At 39.5% G+C, this 20,402-nt stretch overlaps 2 protein-coding genes and 1 long non-coding RNA gene across 5 annotated transcripts; 2 read left to right on the plus strand and 1 right to left on the minus strand.

The window, feature by feature from the left end:
• Positions 1-3,648: 3,648 nt before the first annotated feature.
• On the plus strand, positions 3,649-6,680 carry GLY1 (NAD-dependent glycerol-3-phosphate dehydrogenase family protein). Its single transcript, XM_068473031.2, has 9 exons — positions 3,649-4,293; positions 4,524-4,660; positions 4,759-4,864; positions 5,177-5,378; positions 5,455-5,542; positions 5,730-5,877; positions 5,993-6,142; positions 6,228-6,377; positions 6,472-6,680. The coding sequence occupies exons 1-9, from the start codon at positions 3,961-3,963 to the stop codon at positions 6,484-6,486; spliced, it is 1,329 nt and encodes a 442-aa protein (XP_068329132.2). The 5' UTR covers positions 3,649-3,960; the 3' UTR covers positions 6,487-6,680.
• A 777-nt stretch (positions 6,681-7,457) lies between these two features.
• Positions 7,458-11,505, minus strand: LOC137733837 (uncharacterized). The gene is made up of 5 exons (XM_068473030.2): positions 11,097-11,505; positions 9,402-10,335; positions 8,755-8,850; positions 8,312-8,448; positions 7,458-7,898 (listed from the first exon to the last, which is right to left on the minus strand). The coding sequence occupies exons 1-5, from the start codon at positions 11,336-11,338 to the stop codon at positions 7,709-7,711; spliced, it is 1,599 nt and encodes a 532-aa protein (XP_068329131.2). The 5' UTR covers positions 11,339-11,505; the 3' UTR covers positions 7,458-7,708.
• A 6,808-nt stretch (positions 11,506-18,313) lies between these two features.
• On the plus strand, positions 18,314-20,402 carry LOC148695973 (uncharacterized). 3 transcript variants are annotated; one of them, XR_015964149.1, is made up of 3 exons: positions 18,314-18,658; positions 18,739-18,921; positions 19,302-20,402. It is a non-coding gene; the product is annotated as an uncharacterized LOC148695973 (long non-coding RNA). The 3 variants fall into 3 exon arrangements; XR_015964148.1 differs by having other exon boundaries at positions 18,739-20,402; XR_015964150.1 differs by having other exon boundaries at positions 18,321-18,576; positions 18,739-20,402.

Raw genomic sequence — 20,402 nt, forward strand, 5'->3', positions numbered from 1 at the left:
TATCTTTTAATTTTAATTGAATTGGAGAATTAGTCTATCAATTTTAACTCAATTGAAGTAATGGTCGCTTAATTTTAATCCGATTGTAGTAAGGGTTATTTCAACAATTTTTTTTGATAAAATTTTGATGAAATGGATAAAAATGATTATAACTACACATTTTGATGAATTGAGAGATTAATAATACTGAAATTTTAATTAAAAGACCATTACTATAATTTATTCTAACTTGTTATTTCCGCCGTTAAATTATTGTACGAGGCACAAATACTTCCAATTAATATTCATCTTGTTTGGGAATTAAGAATCAAATTGACTTGAAGAAAAAATGAAGGGATATTATTCTTTTGCTTCTCTTTGATGCTTTTCGTATTGTTTTAACTTTTGAAAAGAATTTATGCACATTATATATCACCTTCACACATCTTGTCTTCGTTTCAACCATTAATTTGAACAAATCAAAGGAAATTCAACGGTTAAAACTAAGACGAGTGTGCAGAAGTAGTAATCACTCACCAATTCATGCAAGTTCCTTTTTTATTTGATAGGAATGTCATGCAAGTTCCTAAAATGACTATATACACAAATTGTATATAATGATTAAAAAGAAAAGAAAAATGGACGGTTAGATTAATCTAAGTTCAATGAACTATATCATTCTTGGATAATTTGCTTCTTCAACTTGAAGAGAAAAAGCTAAAGAACCATTAGATGTACAATCAAAATCAATCATATTCAAATCAAAACTCCTAACTGCAACATCTAAATTGATGGAATTTGGATTTTTGTATACTTTTGACATATGCCAAATCCCAAACTTTCTATATATCTAAATGTGTTCTTCTCCCCAAGGACCCCAAACCTTCATCTTCAGCAGGATAACAGGGAAAACATCGCGATTCACTTCCTCATCGGAGACAAGGCCTCGAAAGTAAACCTCAGATACGCGCAATCACCCGTGTAAGCTTTTGTCCAACCCTTGATCTTTCCTTGACATGTATATTTATTTACACAAGGATCCGGGACGTACTAAATAAAAAAAGATGCAGCAAAACCTCAAACATTTCCACCAGTCACACAATTGAGGTCATGAAAACTCATGGAAATGTCTGTGGTGGTGATGGTGGTGGTGGCGGTGGCGGCACTCATCTAATCCAAAGCACTGCATGACAGGAAAACATGTCACGAACACGCATCTCCCTATCCCTCTAAATATCGAGGACAATGCAATACAACGGCACGTCCTCTTTGGATTTCGTGGGCTCTTCTTTCTGCCATTGTTAGAGTGATCTTGTCCATCACAACGAGCACCGCGACGTTGACGCTTTCCCATCACCAACTAGCAGTCACCTGTGAAAAAAGATCCACAATTCATGCATGTATATCCAAAAACTGACGATCCAATTGCTTAAAAACAGAAAACCAAATCAAAGTTCATAGCTTTTTTCAATTTTTGTTTTCGCATACCTTGAGAAACTCTTGGTGTCGGTGATGGGGAGCTTCAATTCTCTCTTGGTTTGACAAGAGAGGAGAGAGAGAGAGAGAGAGAGAGAGAGAGAGAGAGAGAGAGAGAGAGAGAGAGAGAGGAAAAAGATTTAATCACAACATGTTTAGCAATGCAATTAGATTTAGAAGGTCTTGAAATGGAAGCTGCTCAAAGTTAAAGGATGGATTTAATTAATTAATGAATATTTTTAATTATGGATGGGATGGATGTGATTAATTAGAAGCCAAAAGAATATGCTGGTTTGATTTTTGTACAAGAAGGTGCCAACTTCTTCTTGCGCGTTGCTTGCGTGGTTGGCATTCCTCAATCTTTTGCTATTAATTTTAGCAAATTGGTGATGTAATTTTCTTTTCATTTATTTTCCATTAAAATTGGAATACTATTACAGCAAGCACTTTCTGGGGGAAGAAATCAATTGGAGAAGGGTAAATGCTTTGTCGAGTTAAACATCCTTATTGGACTAAATGTTTAGAAGTCTAAATTAAGAAACTACATCTGTATTCTATGGCAACAGATTGTTATGGTTTTCACACATTAGGTGTCATTAGGTGCAAAAGGAAACTCAGGAAAGATAAAGTTAGAAATTAATTATTATTTTTTTTTAATTTTTATTATTGTTAAGGGGAGGCGGAAGAGTTCAAAACTTTTACAATATTTAGGGGAGGGAGAGTTTCTAATCCGGGACGTATAGGTAGAAACCCAACAACCTGTCCGCCCTATCCATTATGCAGAGAGATTTTTAAGGTCTTACCACAAGTGCCATTAGGTGCAAAAGGAAACTCAGGAAAGGTTAAGCTAGAGATTAAACATTTTTTTTTATTTTTTATTTTATTATTAAGAGGAATGAGAAAGATTTGAAACTAGTACAATAATTTAAGAGATACGGAAGTTTCGAATTGAGGACGCACGCATGGGTGCAAAACCCAACACCCTGTCCACTATGAAGAGAAAATGTTTAGATCTTAGCACATTAGGTGTCATTAGGTGCAATAGGAAACTCAGGAAAGATTAAGTTAGAGATTAAACATTTTTTTTTTAATTTTTACCATTATTGAGGGGAGGCAGAAGAATTCGAAGCCATACAATAATTTAAGGGAGGGGGAGTTTCGAATCTGGAACGCATGCTTGAAACCATACTCTATCCACTTGGATATTGGACCACGCACAAGTTAGAGACTAAACATGATAAAGGAAGTTCTGTATGAGAAATAAATTCACTTTGAGGTTTATAATTAAGGTTAATTGTAATATTGGTCCCTAAATTAATAACTGAGATTCGTTTAAGTTGTTAATGCTCAAAATTTGCAAGTTAAGAAATTAAGAAAATAAGCCCTTAAAAGGTTCTAAGAATGGAATGAAATGATTTGGACTTAGAGATATAAGTGGTTCACTCCTCGAAACTAGGCTACTTCCACTGTGATACTTGAATTTTTATTGATATCAAGACTAAAATAGCGCTCGGCAAATACGAACATACTCTCTCCCTTTTAGTTGTTTGACCCTCGTTTAGGAGGCCTTCACTCCTTTATTTAGGCATTCAATGAACCCCCTTAGTCTCAAGCCACCCCACTTGACATTTAATGCGCACCTATGTAGCCTAGGGTGCTGACAACATTTCTCTCACACAATTTTGACATTCAGTGGTGAAGTGACAAGCGCTCAGTTTGGATAGCATGTCCTGTCAGAATATTATGAACCGAGCACCTGCTCGGCCTCGGTTATCCAATCTCGCCGACCTAAGCATCATTCTGACTGCCTTTATGTCTTATCCTAAGCTTCTCTGCCACTGAAAGGTGGTCGTCGAGTGGCATGATTGGCATCTAAACATATATGTCACTGGGAATTCGTGTCTTAAATTGTCAATCTGCCCATGCGCTTGCGGTGGTTGTATTCCTTCTTGTGTTCCCCGGTCGGCTAGGTTTAGGGACAGTTGATCGTTGCGCTCGAGCTTGTCCTCTTTTAAGCCCCTTAGGCTTTGGGCTTTGCGATCTCTTATTAGGCTTCATGGGATTCCTTTCTTGGCCAACTCCACTGTTTAGGCCTAAAAATGCTTAGCATTAACATAAGTCCCTCAATTTAATGGTAATTATGCACTCCTCAGATTTAATACTTATTGCATATTTTGTCAATCGTGTCTCTTTTCTCGCATATTTTAAGAGAAAATTGATTTTTCACGTTCACTCCAAAAATTGTTACTAATAACACACCACACCCCTTCCTAACCACCCCAAACCCTACTCCTCCGATCCCACCCTCAATTGGCGTCGACTTCCCCTCCGCACCTACCTTCTCCTCAGTTCACCTCATATCTCCGCCACACCTCAAAACGACCTAAAACCCCATTTTACCCTTTGAAAAGACGGAACATTCCAAAAATACAGTTTATCCGCGAATAATAATATAATAAAAAGAAAAAAAGGACTGCGGATATATTTCACTCTCTCCGCGTAACAATGGCGGCGCTGTTAGAGCCACCACCGCCGTTTCTGAACCAGCTCCTTCCTCCCAACTCAAACTCCACACGTCCCCTTCCGTACAATCTCAGACTCGGAAGACCAACAAACCCTCTTAACCACCCCACACTCCTCGCCGCCACAACTCCTTGTTGCTCTGCTGCCACTTCCAAACAACCCATACCCAAATTACCCGACCCGGTTCCGGAGGCTGCTTTGGTACGGACCAGGGACCGCCGCCGGGTGGTCCGGTTGGCCTGGGAGAAGCTGGTCCGCTGGTCCAGGACCTGGCGCTCCAAGACCAAGACCGATGTTCTTGAACGCACTAACAAGGTGTGCCCGCCCTTTTCCCCCAATTTTTGCATTTTGCTTCCCAGAATTGCAAAAGCTTCTGTTTTTCACTTTATATTGAAAGTGCTTCTGGGTTAGAAGCACTTCTTTCAGGAAGCCTTTCAAATGCTTTTTTAGGAAGCACCTGAATTTTTATTAGGAATTTCGCTAAAGTGCTTTCTAGAGAAGCATTTCATAAACGCACACTTAGTATTGTAACTTTGAATTTTTAGGTGGTGGTGCTTGGAGGTGGGTCTTTCGCTACGGCAATGGCCTCCCATGTTGCAAATAGAAAATCCCAGATGGAAGTTAGCATACTGGTTCGTGATGCTCAAGTTTGCCAATCGATTAACAGCAACCAGTGTAATCGGTAAGACATTTACATCCGCCATTAACTTTTATGCATATGTCTTATGGAGCTGTAATTTATTCTGAAATGTAATTGGTTTTTGCTTCTTTTTCACATAGCAAGTACTTTCCAGAACACAAGCTACCAGAAAATATAATTGCAACAACTGATGCCAAAGCTGCTTTGCTGGGTGCCGATTATTGCTTTCATGCAGTCCCTGTGCAGGTTTTTCAGCCACCATTCTTATTCTGGTATTGTATTAACTAACTTAGAGCATGTCTAGAGGTTAAAAGCACTTTTTGGTAACCAGAAGCGCTTCTAATTATGTTTGGCAGAAAAACCTAAAATTGCTTATAGGTCGTACAAGTTCGCTTCAAAGTGTGTAGTCCCAAATGGTCCCTTCAAGCTTTTCTCAATGGATATCTGTTTTCGTATGAATCCTAGTCCACAATAAGTTAGACTAAGTTCTTTGCTATCAGAAAATGGAAGATTGGTATGAGGCAGGTACCTGAATCATTGTCTGACATGATATCACAGTTCAGCTCGTCGTTTCTTGAAGGGATTGCAGAACATGTTTATCCAGGCTTGCCGTTCATATCAGTCAGCAAGGGTTTAGAGCTCAATACGCTGAGGACCATGTCTCAGATCATTCCTCAAGCATTGAAGAATCCCCGGCAACCTTTCATCGCACTATCAGGGCCTTCTTTTGCGCTGGAGCTGATGAATAAATTACCAACAGGTATGTGGAAAAAAGAGACAATATTGTTGAATCAACGTTCTGCTAAATCATGTTTTGCTCCTTTTTGCTTTTGTAGCAATGGTTGTAGCGTCAAAGGACAAAAAATTGGCAAATGCAGCTCAGCAGCTTCTGGCTTGTGACTATCTGAGAATCAGCACTTCAAGGTTGTGAATTTATAGCTATATCAAGGACAATTAAGTTCTGTCTATGTATATAATTTGATCTTGAAATGCCCTTGTTAGCTTGGATATCTACAAGTTTCAAATTTCACCGAGCATGAATTGTCATCATATTCAAATATTCATAGATTTAAGTGGACGGACCCAGCTCATAACCTCTGATAAATTCCAGCGATGTCGTAGGGGTAGAAGTTGCAGGTGCTCTCAAGAATGTGCTCGCAATAGCTGCAGGGATTGTGGACGGGATGAATCTTGGTAATAATTGCAAGACAGCTCTTGTTGCACAAGGATGCTCTGAGATACGGTGGCTGGCAATGAAGGTAAACTTACTTTGATACTAGGTGTTTTTTGTGTAATCCCAGGTGGTTGTACAACATTTGTTTGCTTTTGGCTGCTGTTGTCTCACTACTTTTCCCTCCAATTTATCTCCTGAAGATGGGCGCGAAGCCGGCAACAATCACCGGTCTATCAGGAATTGGGGACATCATGCTTACATGTTTTGTGAACCTTTCCAGAAACAGAACAGTTGGGGTTCGTCTTGGATCGGGGGAGCAACTTGACGATATACTAAGTTCTATGAATCAGGTGCTTAAGCTTGATAATGTTTGGAACAACTCAGAAGTTTGAAATGATCGCTCATTGATATGGTAATACTATGTTGGTTTACTAGGTGGCAGAGGGTGTGTCAACAGCAGGAGCAGTGATTGCACTAGCGCAGAAGTACAAGGTGAAGATGCCGGTTTTGACAGCAGTAGCTCGGATTATTGACAACGAATTGACCCCGAAGAAAGCTGTTCTTGAGCTAATGAGCCTCCCTCAGGTCCTTCTATACTCCTTCCCCCCATTGCATAAGTAACAAGAAAATAAGTTATGGTTTTTGGTGGTTGATGAGGGTTTTAAATCTCCAATTGTAGGTTGAAGAAGTCTGAACCTGTTCGGAATTTCTGCAGAGGTTTTACATTCAACAGAATTCATCTCATCATATACTCAGATTCATATCTCCTCCGAAATTCTGACGGGAGATCGATTTTGTGAACCATTGATTATACCTGATCCAGAATTTTTTGTGAAATTAAGGAATTTAAAAGAAGGGTATTAATCTCCTCGATCATCTTCTTTCGTATCGATTTCCAGATTGGTAAAATGTTACAAGTTAAATTCAGAATTGATTTGTTGCATCTCATAACTTTTAGCTTCCGTTGACGTTGGCTGGTTATTGCCCGCCGATCCAATCGCTTGAGTCGGAAAGGTCGGGTTGGTCGTCTGTTTGAGGCGGTTCGATCCGATTAGGCGGTTCGACCCACTTCGCCCATCTGACCCAGTTCGTTCAGTTCGACTCAGTTTGCCCATCAAACCCGGTTCGTTTGGTCTGATCGGGTTTGTGCGGTCCGACCTGGTTCACCCGGTTAGACCTGGTTCAGCGAAGCAGCAGAAACGGTTTGACTTGGTCCAACCGGTCCAATGATGCAACAAAAAAGGTCCGACCAGGTCCAGCCGGTCCAACTTGATCTAACTGGTCTGAGCCGAAATGCAGAAAACTCACCGGTTTCTTCAGATTGTTGCCGAAATCCTTTGCGACTCTCAGTAGCTTGCCGTTTGGTATGAAAAAACTCGTCGAAAAATGGCCAAGAAGTCGTGGACTTTCCAAGCTTTGATCTCGACGATTGGGAAGGATGTTCGAGGCGAGGCTGGGTGTTCTCGACTAGCTGGCGGTGGGTTTGGGCCATGGTGGGCGGGAAAATTGTGCACAATGAGAGCGTGAGGGAGGAATGAGGAGAGAAAGAAAACGCGAGGAGAGGGGGGGAGGGAGTGTGTGACTCTCACATCGATTCTAGCCAGCATTTCAGGTTAAAAACATCTCTTTCATAGCACGACGTACCTCTCATCACATGATAAGAAATAGAAATAGGAAGAGATGTATTGCAGATCACCGAAAATTCTGCCCATTTTACATGAGAGCCTACTTTCCGTCTAATTTTCAGGTTTAATTTACTTTCTCTTATACAAACCTCACACCACCTCCCCCCTCTTCAAACCTTAAAGCTTTCAACTAGACATTGACACTGACAGTATGGTGAAGACATATATTCCTGCAAATGGTTGCTGATATCCAGAGAGACTCAAATGGAATATAGGAAGAAAAGCCGGTCCTTATTCTCTCTTGTCCTCCTCTACATCTTCCCCAAGCCCAAACACATGATGTTCTGCCGCACTCGACGCCTTCCTTTCCTTTCTTTCTAGCTTGGTTGCCAAGTCTCCGCCCGCCACCTTGACTCCACTTCCCGTGAGCGAGATACCCTCGTCATCAAAGTCATCCACAGTCTCCTCCGAGTACGCATATCTGCAGAAGCTCGTATTAAGTAACATTTAGTATCCTCACCAGGTGTATTAGAAATTTCTAACAAAGCTGAAGCTAGCGCATTCTATACAAAGGAAAAAATTCGGCACTTAATCGTTTTGGATATGTTTGTACAGTTGAAACTTGGAACATTAAGTCACGAACTCTAATGAAAATGAATTGATACGATATCTAGTAGATTTTCTATTCTGGTCTGTTCCTATGCTCGCTCATCTCCGGAATGGCTCATAAACGTCACTCAGATAGCATTTTAATGCATGATTAGGAGAATTTATTAAGACATTCAATCGAATAATGTTAGCTGGTTTACAAATGCCATGGGAGCAAAAGCCAGCTGAAGAAAACACAGAAACTTGCAGCATGCATTCAAAAGGAGGCAAGGATTTAGAGCATACCCGGTTGGGTTATGAGATGGAGCCCAAAGAACACATATCACCACCAACAGCAAATAAGCAAGCAAAGTCCAGAAAGCTGGGATGACCCAGGCTCTTCGCCACAGCTCACTCAACGGGTCAGTGGCATTGAAATACAACTGAAAGACAAAGGTCAGTAGTTTAATTCTTAATCATACGAATCTTACCATTGTACACAGAAGTAAAGGAATAGAAAGGAGTATGCGAGACATACATACGAAAAATTCAGACAGGCGGTAAATAGAGCAATTTTGTGGCTAGTTAAAAAAGCTATAAAATTGTCTAGCCAAATGCAGTCACTAATAAATCAAATACTTGTGACCTTTTCTTACAAAAAGATTGAAGCGAAATCACTATTAAATTGACAGCCCGGTAGAAGAAGAAAGAAATAACGGACCAAGGAAAAGAAACAAAACAAAGCCAACCTCATAGCCAATCCAAGCAACAGAGAGCAGCACTGATACTGCAAGAGAATTCGTAAACTTTCGGTACAGCTCAAGTTTGGCCATGCTTCTTCGAATCTGTGCGCACAGTAGACAAAGGGCCATATTCACTTAGTTTCCTCAAGCTACATACAGAGTGTTCCATTCAAGCGCATGCTAATAAATCATTCCATGTATGTAACAGAAGCATAACGAACAATACATATTCCGGTCTACATTCTCATATACATAGATGGTACCGTGTTCCTAAGCACTAAAATATTTTTTCAGCGGCAGTCATACAGTAAAACACAGAATGGATTCAATTGTGCACCTTGAATTGAAAAACTGTTGGTTTGATTTCTATGATGCTCAAACATCCAAGATAGGAAATATCAATGCCAGTTAGTTAACGAATGTGCAGACAAAAGTAAGCCAACAACTATATTCATGTACCTGATAAGGTTTCTTAATTTGATTAATTATTCAATATTTACCAACATGTAGCACATACTGTGTTTGATGTCCATATATCACCTGCATAACTCTTCAACCTTAATGATAAGCGGAATAACTTATTTCCTTCCCTTAGCAATTGTTAACTAAGTAAGCGATGTCAATGTATCGATGGACATGAAAAATAAGGTTACCTGAAGCTTCTCCAAAGTTTTAGATAACGAGGAAAAGATCCAAAGAATAAAACAGGCATCCAAAAGAGCAACAGGCAGCACCAGAAAAAGCCTTGCTTTTCCAGAAAAGTCGTTGATATTCCCCAAATGCTCAACAAGCTCAAGTGCTTCTGATGCTACAAAATATATCACACCAAGGAGAAGTACTTTCGAGGTTATACCACCGAGAGTTGGCCGCACAACACCATAGCCCATTGAAACCACCAGAAGAAGAAGCCGGGAGACAGTTTTTTTAACGGCGCTGAAGGTTACTGCCCATATGGTAATTCCCATTGGTCTGCTTCCAGTGGAATTGAAATTTGCATATTCAAAATACCAAAGGGCCATTTCACACATTCCAAGTCCAATTACAGCACTGATGTGGTAGTGCAACTGTATTATGTCTTTCCAATACTGTAAAAAGCGGAGAAACCAGAAAAGACCGAGGACTAGGTAAGCTAAAGACATTAGGCCAAAAAATGTCATCAATGGGGACATCTTTCCAGGTAAATAACCATCAGGGTTCCTCCAAACAGTTCTTCCACTGATTAATGTGCCAACAAGTTCTGGATCACAGAACATAAAATAGAGATAGTACATTCCAGTGCTATTGATTTCAATAGTTTGTATATCCATATTAGCCTCTTCATTTTTCCCCTCGAAGAAGGTCTGAATCCTTTTTGGCCCATCAGGATTGTCTGGGTTTTGTTGGATGATAACCTCTCCCACCTTGCAGGAACCGTCCTTGGATAGCTCTGGGGTGCAGCATATTGCATTGGAGTTCAAATAAGAACCCCCAATCTTCTCCCTGTCCCTAACCTCAAGAACAATAGCCTCGACTAAGCCAGTCCTCTGCTGCATCTCATTCTTCTTTTCAGCAGATTCCTTGGTTCTTCGAAAGATGATTGATTCGAACCTGCATTAACATATGGCAAGGATAGACAAACCCCTTTGAAATGTTTTGTTTATACACAAAAACCTACAAATACTTCTGATTGAAAATGGTTAACTAAAGAATTTCCCATAGAACAGCCATATGTGACATTCTCTCATTATATTCATTCTAAGTTGTTTTCAAGTTTTAATTTTTCGTATAATCTCCTTCATTTCTCTCTCCTCCCTCCCACCACATCCTTCCCTCCTTCTCCATCCCTCATTCTCCTATATACTTTCCCTCTATCTCTAGCACAAAAAAATGATAAACAAAAGCTAAAAACGAAATGGTTGTCAAACGGGACCTAGATTAGCAATATAAGTGGCATCCTCTCTACTATATTCATTATTTTTTCCCCAGATTTCAACTCTATGGCATCAAGAACTGGCATGTCAATAGTCAACCCTCATTTAAACAAATCAATCACTGGATAATAAATTGCACATAAACCGCAGCTTTCAACAGACACCAACACAAAGCCAATTCAATTTTCACTAAAAAAATTCAACTTTTCCCAATCAGTTTACCAACCAGCAAAGGCGGATTAGTTGGCTATGGCAATTTGTCCACCCCCTTGCACCCAAGTTTTAACCCACGTCCCCGTAAATTAGATTAGTTTAGAATATCGTCTTCTCAAACAAAACAAAAAACCAATCGCAATCAGGAAAAAACAAAGAACCCATCAATTATTTCCCCCCAAAAAACAGATCAAGAACAAAAAGGCGGAAACTTTATCAATTTACCTGATGAATGACTTGCCATTGAGGGGCTTATCCTCAGAGCTGGACTTGTCATTGCCAGAGTCGAGCTTGGAAGCGTAAAGGCCTTCACTTCCGCCATGGAAGAAGAAGGAATTGGAACGACGGATGAAGGACTCGTCTTGGTAGTCATGGATCGAAGCTCGGGCTAAAATAATCAAGTGCATCAGCATCAAGATTATAAAATATCCATTTGAATTTGGAGAAGGCAGATCTCTGTGACCCATTTTGTCTTTGTCTCTGTGTGTCACTTTCTCTGACAACGTTGTTTATCAATCACAAGGAATGATGTAGAATCATAGGATTTTAGGATTTTTCAGCACTCTTTGGGATTTGGCTTAACCGGGTTAACAGACACCATTGACATTCCAGTTTACCCTCCAAACTCTAATTTTAGAAACAAAATTAAAAGGGGCTTTTATATGCTGTGGTGGAAATACCTTTTTTTTTTTTTTTTTTTTTTTTTTTTTTTTAAGGTAAAGTACAAAAAATTACCTCAACTATTAGTGTCACGACATTTTCATATCTTATCCTACGAATTTGTGCCAATGTTATACCTTGCGTTAGCCTGCCGTTAATTTATCAGTTAAATGCTGACGTGGCCAGAGACAGGATCCACTCACTAATCCAACTAGATTAAAAAATAATTAAATATTCAAAAAATTAAAAATTAAAAAACTAAAAAAATAAAAAATGGCCTAAGGGATCCGGCCTTCCCTTTCGTCCACCCGCACAACCCTTTTTCTTCTTTTCTTCAACAACCATCAAACCCTTCCCCGTCCCCCAACCTTCCTCCACCACCCTCTCTCTATCCTCTCTCTCTCTCCGCAACCTGCAATGTGCAACCCCCAACCTTCCTCGCTGCCAAAGCTCGAGCAGCTTGACACCTCAGCGCGAATCGATTGGAAGGCGAAATCCCAACCCAAATCGGCAACCTCACCAGGTTGAAATGACTGGTTCTTTACGACAACCAGCTCAACATGCTAGACAATAACCATATCTCTCGTTCGATACCGATGGAGTTTGGAAACTTGTCGAATCTTTATCTTCTCTTCTTGTGGCAGAACAAGCTCGAAGGAAACGTTTTACCATTGATTTCCAACTGTGTGAATCTCGAGGCCATTGATTTGTCACATAACAGCTCGACAGGGCCGATTCCCGGAGTGTTCTTCAATCTCCAGAATCTCACGAAGTTGCTGCTGCTATCTAACAACTTCTCCGCTGAAATTCCGCCGGAGATCAGAAACTGCTCGTCGTTGATTCGGTTTCAGGCCAGCGGCAACAAACTCGCGGGATGGATTTTGCCCCAGAAAGAGAGGAGAGAGAAAGGGTGGTGGAGGAAGGTTGGGGGGACGGGGAAGGGTTTAGTGGCTGTCGAAGAGAAGAAGAAAAAGGGTTGGTGTGGGTAAAGGAAAGGGAAGGCCGGATCCTTAGGCTATTTTTTATTTTTTTTAGTTTTTTATTTTTTTAATATTAATTATTAAAAATTATTTAATGATTTTTTTAATCCAGTTGGATTAGTGAGTGAGTGAGTCTCTGGCCACGTCAGCATTTAACTGACAAATTAACGGCAGTCTAACAAAAGGTATATCATTGGTACAAATTCGTAAGATGAGGTATGACATTGTCAATTTTAAAAGATGAGGTATGAAAGTGTCGTGACACCAATAGTTGAGGTAATTTTTTGTACTTTACCCTTTTTGTTATCATTGATTTGCATCAGTTTCTCTTGCATTAGTAGAGGTTCAGTGTTTGCTCCAACTATCGTTTGTATAAAAAATAAACAGAATGTTAATTACAATTTTATTTAAAAAATATTTTAATAATATGCCCTTTTGATATGGAGAGTAGTCCAACTCTCCCTCAAGAGTTGGACCAACTCTGTATAAGCTTTTGCATGGTTTGGTTCCTCATCGATGACTGTCCTCACATTCTCACAATGACAAGGCTGAGAAGCAAGGTGATATGGCCGGTGACCTATTTTCCTCGAACATCATTGTTGTCGAGTAGGAGTTTGATTAGGCCTTGCGGGAAGAAGAATGGAGGGAAGATTGATGTGTTCAAGAGAGTGCTTACAAGGCATAGTTTCCCCATTAGGCTAGCACTTCTTATGCTTTATTAAGTTACAAGAGGCAATGCAGGCTATTGATAGAAAAGCCGCTCGGATTCAAGAATGGCTTCCAGATGAAGAACAATGCATGATTAGTATATTTTTGTGGATTACAAGTAGTTTTACATTTCCTTTCTCTAATTGGCATGAATGATGAGATGATTTGAGCATAATATTGTAACGTAACGAAAAATTAATATTAACTACATTTCTTGTTTATTAAGCCAGTGATTTTCTGGTGTTGTGGACATTGCATGTTCTGCAGCAAGGGGAATCACAAAGGAAAGTTCAAGCAAAATATCGGAAACAAATGAAAACATTTCTTATGCCACCAAACTAAATTGGAAGCGTTAACGATCATATTGCTTTGAATGATATATTTATTCTTCTCAAGAAGAGGTATAATATACAATCTTAATCCTAATCAAATAGGGAAGAATAATTATAGGAGATTACAAAGAGATTTCTCCAGATTACACAGGATCCATCCTAAACTAGGAAATCCTAAATTATAGAAAACTATATAAGTCAACACTCACTCTCAAGTTGGTGCATATATATTACACATGCCCAACTTGTCTAGAAACTTAGAGAAATTTTCACTAGAAATTGCTTTGGTGACAATGTCAACTATTTGATTTTCCATTCTGATTGGAGGCACTTCAATTATTTTACCTTCTAGCTTTTCTTTAATAAAGAACCTGTCAACCTCTACATGTTTAGTTCTATCATGTTGCACCAGATTATGAGCAATATCGCAAGCAGCCTTATTATCACAAAACAACTTCATCGGTTGACTATGTTTGACACCCAAATCTTGTAGTAACAGTTTAAGCCATAAAATCTCACAAATACCAAGGGCCATACTTCTGTATTCTGCTTCTGCACTCGACCTTGCTACTACTCCCTACTTCTTGCTTCTCCAAGCAACCAGATTTCCACCAACAAAGGTGAAGTAACCTAATGTTGAACGCATATCATCACTCGAATCAGCCCAGTCAGCATTCGTATAACCTTCAATACTAAAATGACCACTTTTCTTAAATAAAATCACTTTCCCCATACTTCCTTTCAAATAACTCAATATTCTTATAACTGTATTCATGTATGACACTCAAGGAATGAGTAAGGTTTGGTCTAGTATGTGCCAAATACATTAATCTTCCCACTAACTGTTGATACCTTCCTTTATCTACCGGTACTTGGTTTAGATCAATGCTTAGCTTCATTCCTTCTGCCAATGGAGTAGTCACGGGTTTGTATGCTGACATGCCAGTTTCTTTTAACAGGTTAAGAATATACTTTCTCTGTGACAGTAAGATTCCTGACTTGCTCCTTGATACCTCAATCTTGAGAAAATAGTTTAGAGACCCAAGATCCTTCATCTCGAATTCTGTACTTAAATATTTTTGTAAGGCTGCATGCTCATCTGGATCATTACCGGTAACTACCATGTTATCCACATATACAATGAGTGCTATAAGATTTCCATTCCGACGTTTCAAGAACAACCTATGATCATAGTTACTTTGCTTATATCCAAATGCTCTCATAAACTTGGTAAATCTACCAAACCACGCTATTTGGGACTACTTTAACCCATACAATGATTTTCGAAGCCTGCACACCTTTTTTCTATGCATATTTGGAACGTTACTCCCTGGTGGGAGTTCCATGTAAATCTCTTCTGTCAAATCCCCATGCAAGAAGACATTCTTCACATCGAACTGCTGTAATGGTCAATTAAAATTTGCAGCCAAGGACAACAAAACATAGACTGTATTGATCTTAGCCACATGGGCAAATGTATTTGTATAGTCAATTCCATATTTTTGAGTGTATCCTTTTGCTACTAGTCTTGCCTTGAAACGATCCATCATCCCATCAGCTTTGTACTTCACCGTATAGAGCCATTTGCATCCTACAGTTTTCTTGCCAGCTGGCAAGTCTTTGATCTCCCAGGTAGCATTCTTCTTCAAAGACTTCAACTCTTCATTCATTGTTGCTTGCCAACATGGATCAACTAAAGCCTCTTGCACACTGTTAGGAATAGATACAGTAGATAATTGATGCACAAATAACTTATTTGATTCTGACAGATGACTGGTAGACACATAATTACTTATCGGGTATAACACATTAGACTTAGGGTTGGGCTTACTCACCGGATACCTAGTTTTGTATTTAGGGTCGGCTTCATAAGTAAGTTTAGGAATACCTCGATTGATGCGATCAGGGAGACGACGTGGTGGTGGTGCATGAGGGATCGAAGATGATTGATTAAGGTTATTGGGACTCAAGATCGACTGTGAGGTAGCTGGCGACACATGAATGTCCGATGGTGAGGAAACTAGTAGTGAGTTATCTGGCGATGTCGGTTTTCAACATTGTTTCCATGTGAATGATCACCACTTGTCTCCACGACATTACCACTTAGTTCTAATTCATTCACATCATTGTTTTCATATGAATGATCACCACTTATTTCCAAGACATCACCACTTAAATCCAAATCATTCACACTATCTATATCTGGAATGGTATAATCAAGAGTTTGAACTTTTGTCTAATTCTCCCCTTGAAGTGCAGACTCGGGATTGGCAAAGTACATATCATTTTCATGAAACACAACATCCATAGTGACAAACAGTTTTTTCATCGGAGGGTGATAACAACGATACCCTTTTTGATTTGAGGCATACCCTACAAACACACACTGTAAGGCCCGAGGTTCAAGCTTACTTCTTTGCTGTTTGTGAAGATGAACGAATGCCACATAACCAAACACGTGAGGTGAAAGATTAGGAACTGTAGAAGCATCAACAAATGAAGAGAGAGTCTGGAGTGGTGTCTGAAAGTTAACTGATCGGGATGGAACATGATTCATGAGATACGCAACTGAGGTGAGAGTTTCTCCCCAAAAGGATAAATAGAGATGTGCCTCAAGCAAAGAAGCACGAACAATCTCTAGAAGCTAACAATTCTTGCATTCTGCAACATCATTTTGTTGTGGAGTATATGGATGTGTAATTTGATGAACAATACCATGATGATTAAGAAAGACACGAAGTTCAGAGTTTACATATTCACCCCCATTATCACTCCTGAGAACCTGTATTTATGACTTATATTGTACTTGTACCATTTTGTAAAACTGCTAAAACAAAGAAGTATCCTCACTTTTGGACTTCATCAAACGAACCCAAGTCATACGTGTGCAGTCATCAATAGAAGTAACAAATCAATGAGCACCACCAACTGTAGCAGTTTTAGATGGTCCCTAAACATCAGAATGAATTATCATAAACGGGATTGAACTTTTAGTCAAACTAGGCGGAAATGAAGTACGATGACTTTTAGCCATTTCACAAACACCACATTTAAAGTTAGAAATATCATGCTTAACAAATAAGCTAGGAAACAACCTCTGCAGATAGCTGAACGAAGCATGTCCAAGTTGAAGATGCCATAACCAAATCTCTGAAGCTTTATTCATATCCCCCTGATTTCCTTCCATTGCAAGAGCTTGAGTCAACATTCAAGAACTGTTCAATGTCAGCTCTAAGTAGTAGAGCCTCCCTTTCCTAACACCATAACCAATCGTCTTGCGAGTCCGAATGTCCTTAAAAACACAAAAAGAAGGTCAAAAAATCACAAGACAATGTAGGGCAACAATTATTTGAGCAATAGATAATAAATTATAGTCAAGAGAAGGAACAACGAGTACATAATCAAGATTCAAGGTATCAGAAAGTAAGACATTGTCTTCTCCGATAATGGGGGCAACATTTCCATTGGCAACGCTCACGACAGTTTTGGGGGGAGTGTATTAGGGTTTATACCTGTCTAGAATCACAAGTCATATGTTTAATAGTACCATAATCAATTATCTATGTATTATTCATAACAGATATAGAAACCTTTAAAGCCTTACCATTATTACATTTATCATTAAGAAAGACCGACACTTTTTTGGCTATATGTTTAGAATCTACCTTCACTTCGGCAATGGAGGTACAACAAGAAAAATCTGAAGAACAATTGGACCGATCACTATTGATCCTACTTTCCTGCCCGATACGATCAGATCGATTCGGAGTGGTACGACCCCATACTGCTATATTCCCAAGCAACTTTAATTAGTACGTCAATTGGTGATGGATAAAGCCCAAATTTTGACCAAGTAGCTTCAAATAGATTATTATTATTATTATTATTATTTACTTTTTCTCTCCTTTTTCTTTTATTATCCTTCTAGAACGCACAAAACATGTACGAACATAGCAGCGACAAAAGTGTGTCGGCGGGTACAGTTGTTGCAGGTTCGTCAAGAAGGAATATGTGTGGGTCATGATGGACACACAAATCTGGGCTAGGATTTCAAACTAGCAAGACGCAATCGGTGTGATGTGTTATAGAATTCTAGGGTTTGTCAGGTAGCAGCAGGAGGTACGGTTTTATACGAGTTCTGAGTTCGTGTGCACATGATGCAGCAGCAAATCTTGGTGAGCGGATGATGGGATCGTTGGTGAATTTGGGTCAGCAACGATGACGTCGCTCGCTGCATGAAGGGGACACTGCACAACTGGTTGCGCGGTTGGTGATTCTCAGTGGATTTTGAGTCAGCAACGACAACGTCGCTCACTGGTCCTATGAAATTCCGTCCTCGAATTTCACTATTTAAAACTATGTATTTAGTATTCTTAATTGTAGTTTCGACACGTTTTTATTTACGGCGTATAGTTTTTTCGATAAGTAAAAGGACTAAAACGCCTTAGTGGATTAAACGGAATTCTACGAGGTTGTATTTGATCCCTATGTATTTTTCCACTTGTCTTTATATATTTGGATGGTACTAGTCGATACGAATGCGTAGGCGCAAGTGGAATTGAATTTGGAACTAAAACGAAGCTTCTACGGAATTTTAAACGCAAGGGTATTGTGGTAATTTCACAAGTGGAGATTTTTACACCATTGGACCACTCGCAGGCTGCCACGTGGCAGATTTTCCCCCCATTTTCTGGAGGATTCCATTTTGGTCCGTGACCCTTATTCCCTGCTTATTTATTTTCTATCATTTAAACACACACACACACACATCACACATTTCCCCTTGTAGCCGACATCACCTCACCCTCTATCTCCCTCATCATCTTCTTTTCTGCCGTGACCATCCCCTCACCCCAGCTCTCATTCCTCTTTCTCTGTGCAGCCAAAACAAACACATAAAACCACCTTCTCATCAGCTCTCATTTCTCTCTCCCCGTGCAACCATTAACCACCACCACAACCACCTTATCACTTTGGAGAGCACACCCTCAAGCAACCATCATTCTAGGTCCTAAAATAAGCAAGGTAAATTCTTCTTCTCCTTCACATAGCACGGTACAGTTACTGTGCATCCATTTCTAACGATGTATTGCCGTCTTCGACGAAGGTGAGCTTCGAAACTCCTTCTATCTTCCTTCCCCGTAGGCTAGATCACTTTATTGACGATTAAAAGTGACTTTGGTGAAGGTTTTAACATGAAAATCAACTCGGAGAACATCTTCCAGAAATCTGGTAATTCAAAACCGTGACTATTTGGCTATATTCTAGACACTTTTCCGACCAACCCCGTATTTTGTCGAGCCATCCAAGGGCAGCGAGAGTTTGTGACGCCTCGATAATCGTGCTAGGGTGCGGTAGTGCGGACTATTGGTGAGTGACTTTAATATATGTGATATTAGTGATTACCCTGTTTTCGTAATTGTTATCTTGTGTGGATATGACTTGGTTTATAAATATGTTTTCTATTGAATTGTTATTTTTAATACTTAGCCATCGATTTATGTTTATGAAATGAGATTTAACGTGCATATTTGAAATATGGTTTGATTTGTATGATTGGCATATTGTGATGAAAAGTGAGGGCTAGTAGTGGACCGTTAATCCGATTAATTGCTTTGTTGATTCTTCATATTAAGTTTGAATTGAGATAGCTTCAGAGATGTAGGCTTCGGTCAAACTGTGTCGTTCTAACCCTACTTTTCATTGTGTTGTATAAGTTTCTAATTGTGAGTTTTTGTGATTTGTTTTAGACGAGCTGTTGGATGTATGGGTGACTCATTCGGAGGTTTCAGTGACTTGACTTTGATTTCATAAAATATAATTTTATATTTGACGTTTATAAACCAAATCGATGGTTGGTTTTTATTAGTATCACATACATAGAATTATTGTCACTCACACAAGCTTCGCGACTTATCCAGATTGTTGTCTACTTGGTGCACCATTCCCATGGTGTAGGGGCGACTGTGCAAGTTTTAGTAGATACGAGGAACTTTGGGGTAGCAGACAAAGTTTAGAGAGCTTGGAGTGTTAGGTTACCCTTATACTTTCCTTAAACATATGTGCTTATTGTGATTTTCAGTTCAGTATTTCAGTTTGTATTTCCTGGCATCCCCTTATAGCCTACTGTTGCACGTCGATCCTGGACGTATGTAGGGATCAGGGAGTGACAAGTCCGACGGTGCGGAACACAACTAGCTATGCAGTTAGTGGTTCCGGATTCTGTGCACAATGTGGTTTTTTTTTTTTTTTTAAACTTAAGCTATGGTGTCAAGAAGAGAATGCTTTGAATGATATGTTTATTCTTCTAAGGAAGAGGTATAATATACAATCTTAATCCTAATCAAATAGGGAAGAATAATTACAGGAGATTTCTCCTAGATTACACGAGATCCATCCTAAACTAGGAAATCCTAAATTATAGAAAACTATACAAGTCAACAGTACCTGTCTCAACCTGCAAGCAAGGCTCAGACATCATGTCGAGGTATCACCTCCGTTGTGGCCATTATTTCACAGTATGATGGTTCATGGTTAATGGTCATCGAGTTGAGCAGCTATCGTTTGCCGGAAGATCAAACGATCCGAGTCATTGATTCTCGAAAAATCACAAGCAAGGTGAGGACCTCCATGTAGGATCACGCCTACTAGCTACAATCATCTATATGTTCAACACAAAATGTACAATGTTAAAAATGTGAAACATTTGCAGTCGTGGGTCGATGACCAAGGCAGTGTGCATGCATCATCCCCATGCAACAAAGTTTTCTTGAAAACTAGTTAATTTTAAAGAGAATCGATTTCCATGATTGAATGTACCTCAATGAAGTCCCGATTTTTGGCATCAAGCA

The sequence above is a fragment of the Pyrus communis genome, chromosome 7 (assembly GCF_041283825.1).
Source record: "Pyrus communis isolate YQ-2024b chromosome 7, ASM4128382v1, whole genome shotgun sequence".
Classification (NCBI taxonomy): Eukaryota; Viridiplantae; Streptophyta; class Magnoliopsida; order Rosales; family Rosaceae; genus Pyrus; species Pyrus communis.

Bases quoted from the DNA above. Each gene is read 5' to 3' on its own strand.
- GLY1 (XM_068473031.2), top strand. From the start codon at position 3,961: ATGGCGGCGCTGTTAGAGCCACCACCGCCGTTTCTGAACCAGCTCCTT. The intron at 4,294-4,523 runs GTGTGCCCGCCC...TTGAATTTTTAG, and splicing joins TTCTTGAACGCACTAACAAG to GTGGTGGTGCTTGGAGGTGG. The intron at 5,379-5,454 runs GTATGTGGAAAA...TTGCTTTTGTAG, and splicing joins GATGAATAAATTACCAACAG to CAATGGTTGTAGCGTCAAAG.
- LOC137733837 (XM_068473030.2), bottom strand. From the start codon at position 11,338: ATGGGTCACAGAGATCTGCCTTCTCCAAATTCAAATGGATATTTTATA. The intron at 10,336-11,096 runs GTAAATTGATAA...ATGTTAATGCAG, and splicing joins AATGGCAAGTCATTCATCAG to GTTCGAATCAATCATCTTTC. The intron at 8,449-8,754 runs GTTGGCTTTGTT...TTTGTCTTTCAG, and splicing joins TTGCTTGGATTGGCTATGAG to TTGTATTTCAATGCCACTGA.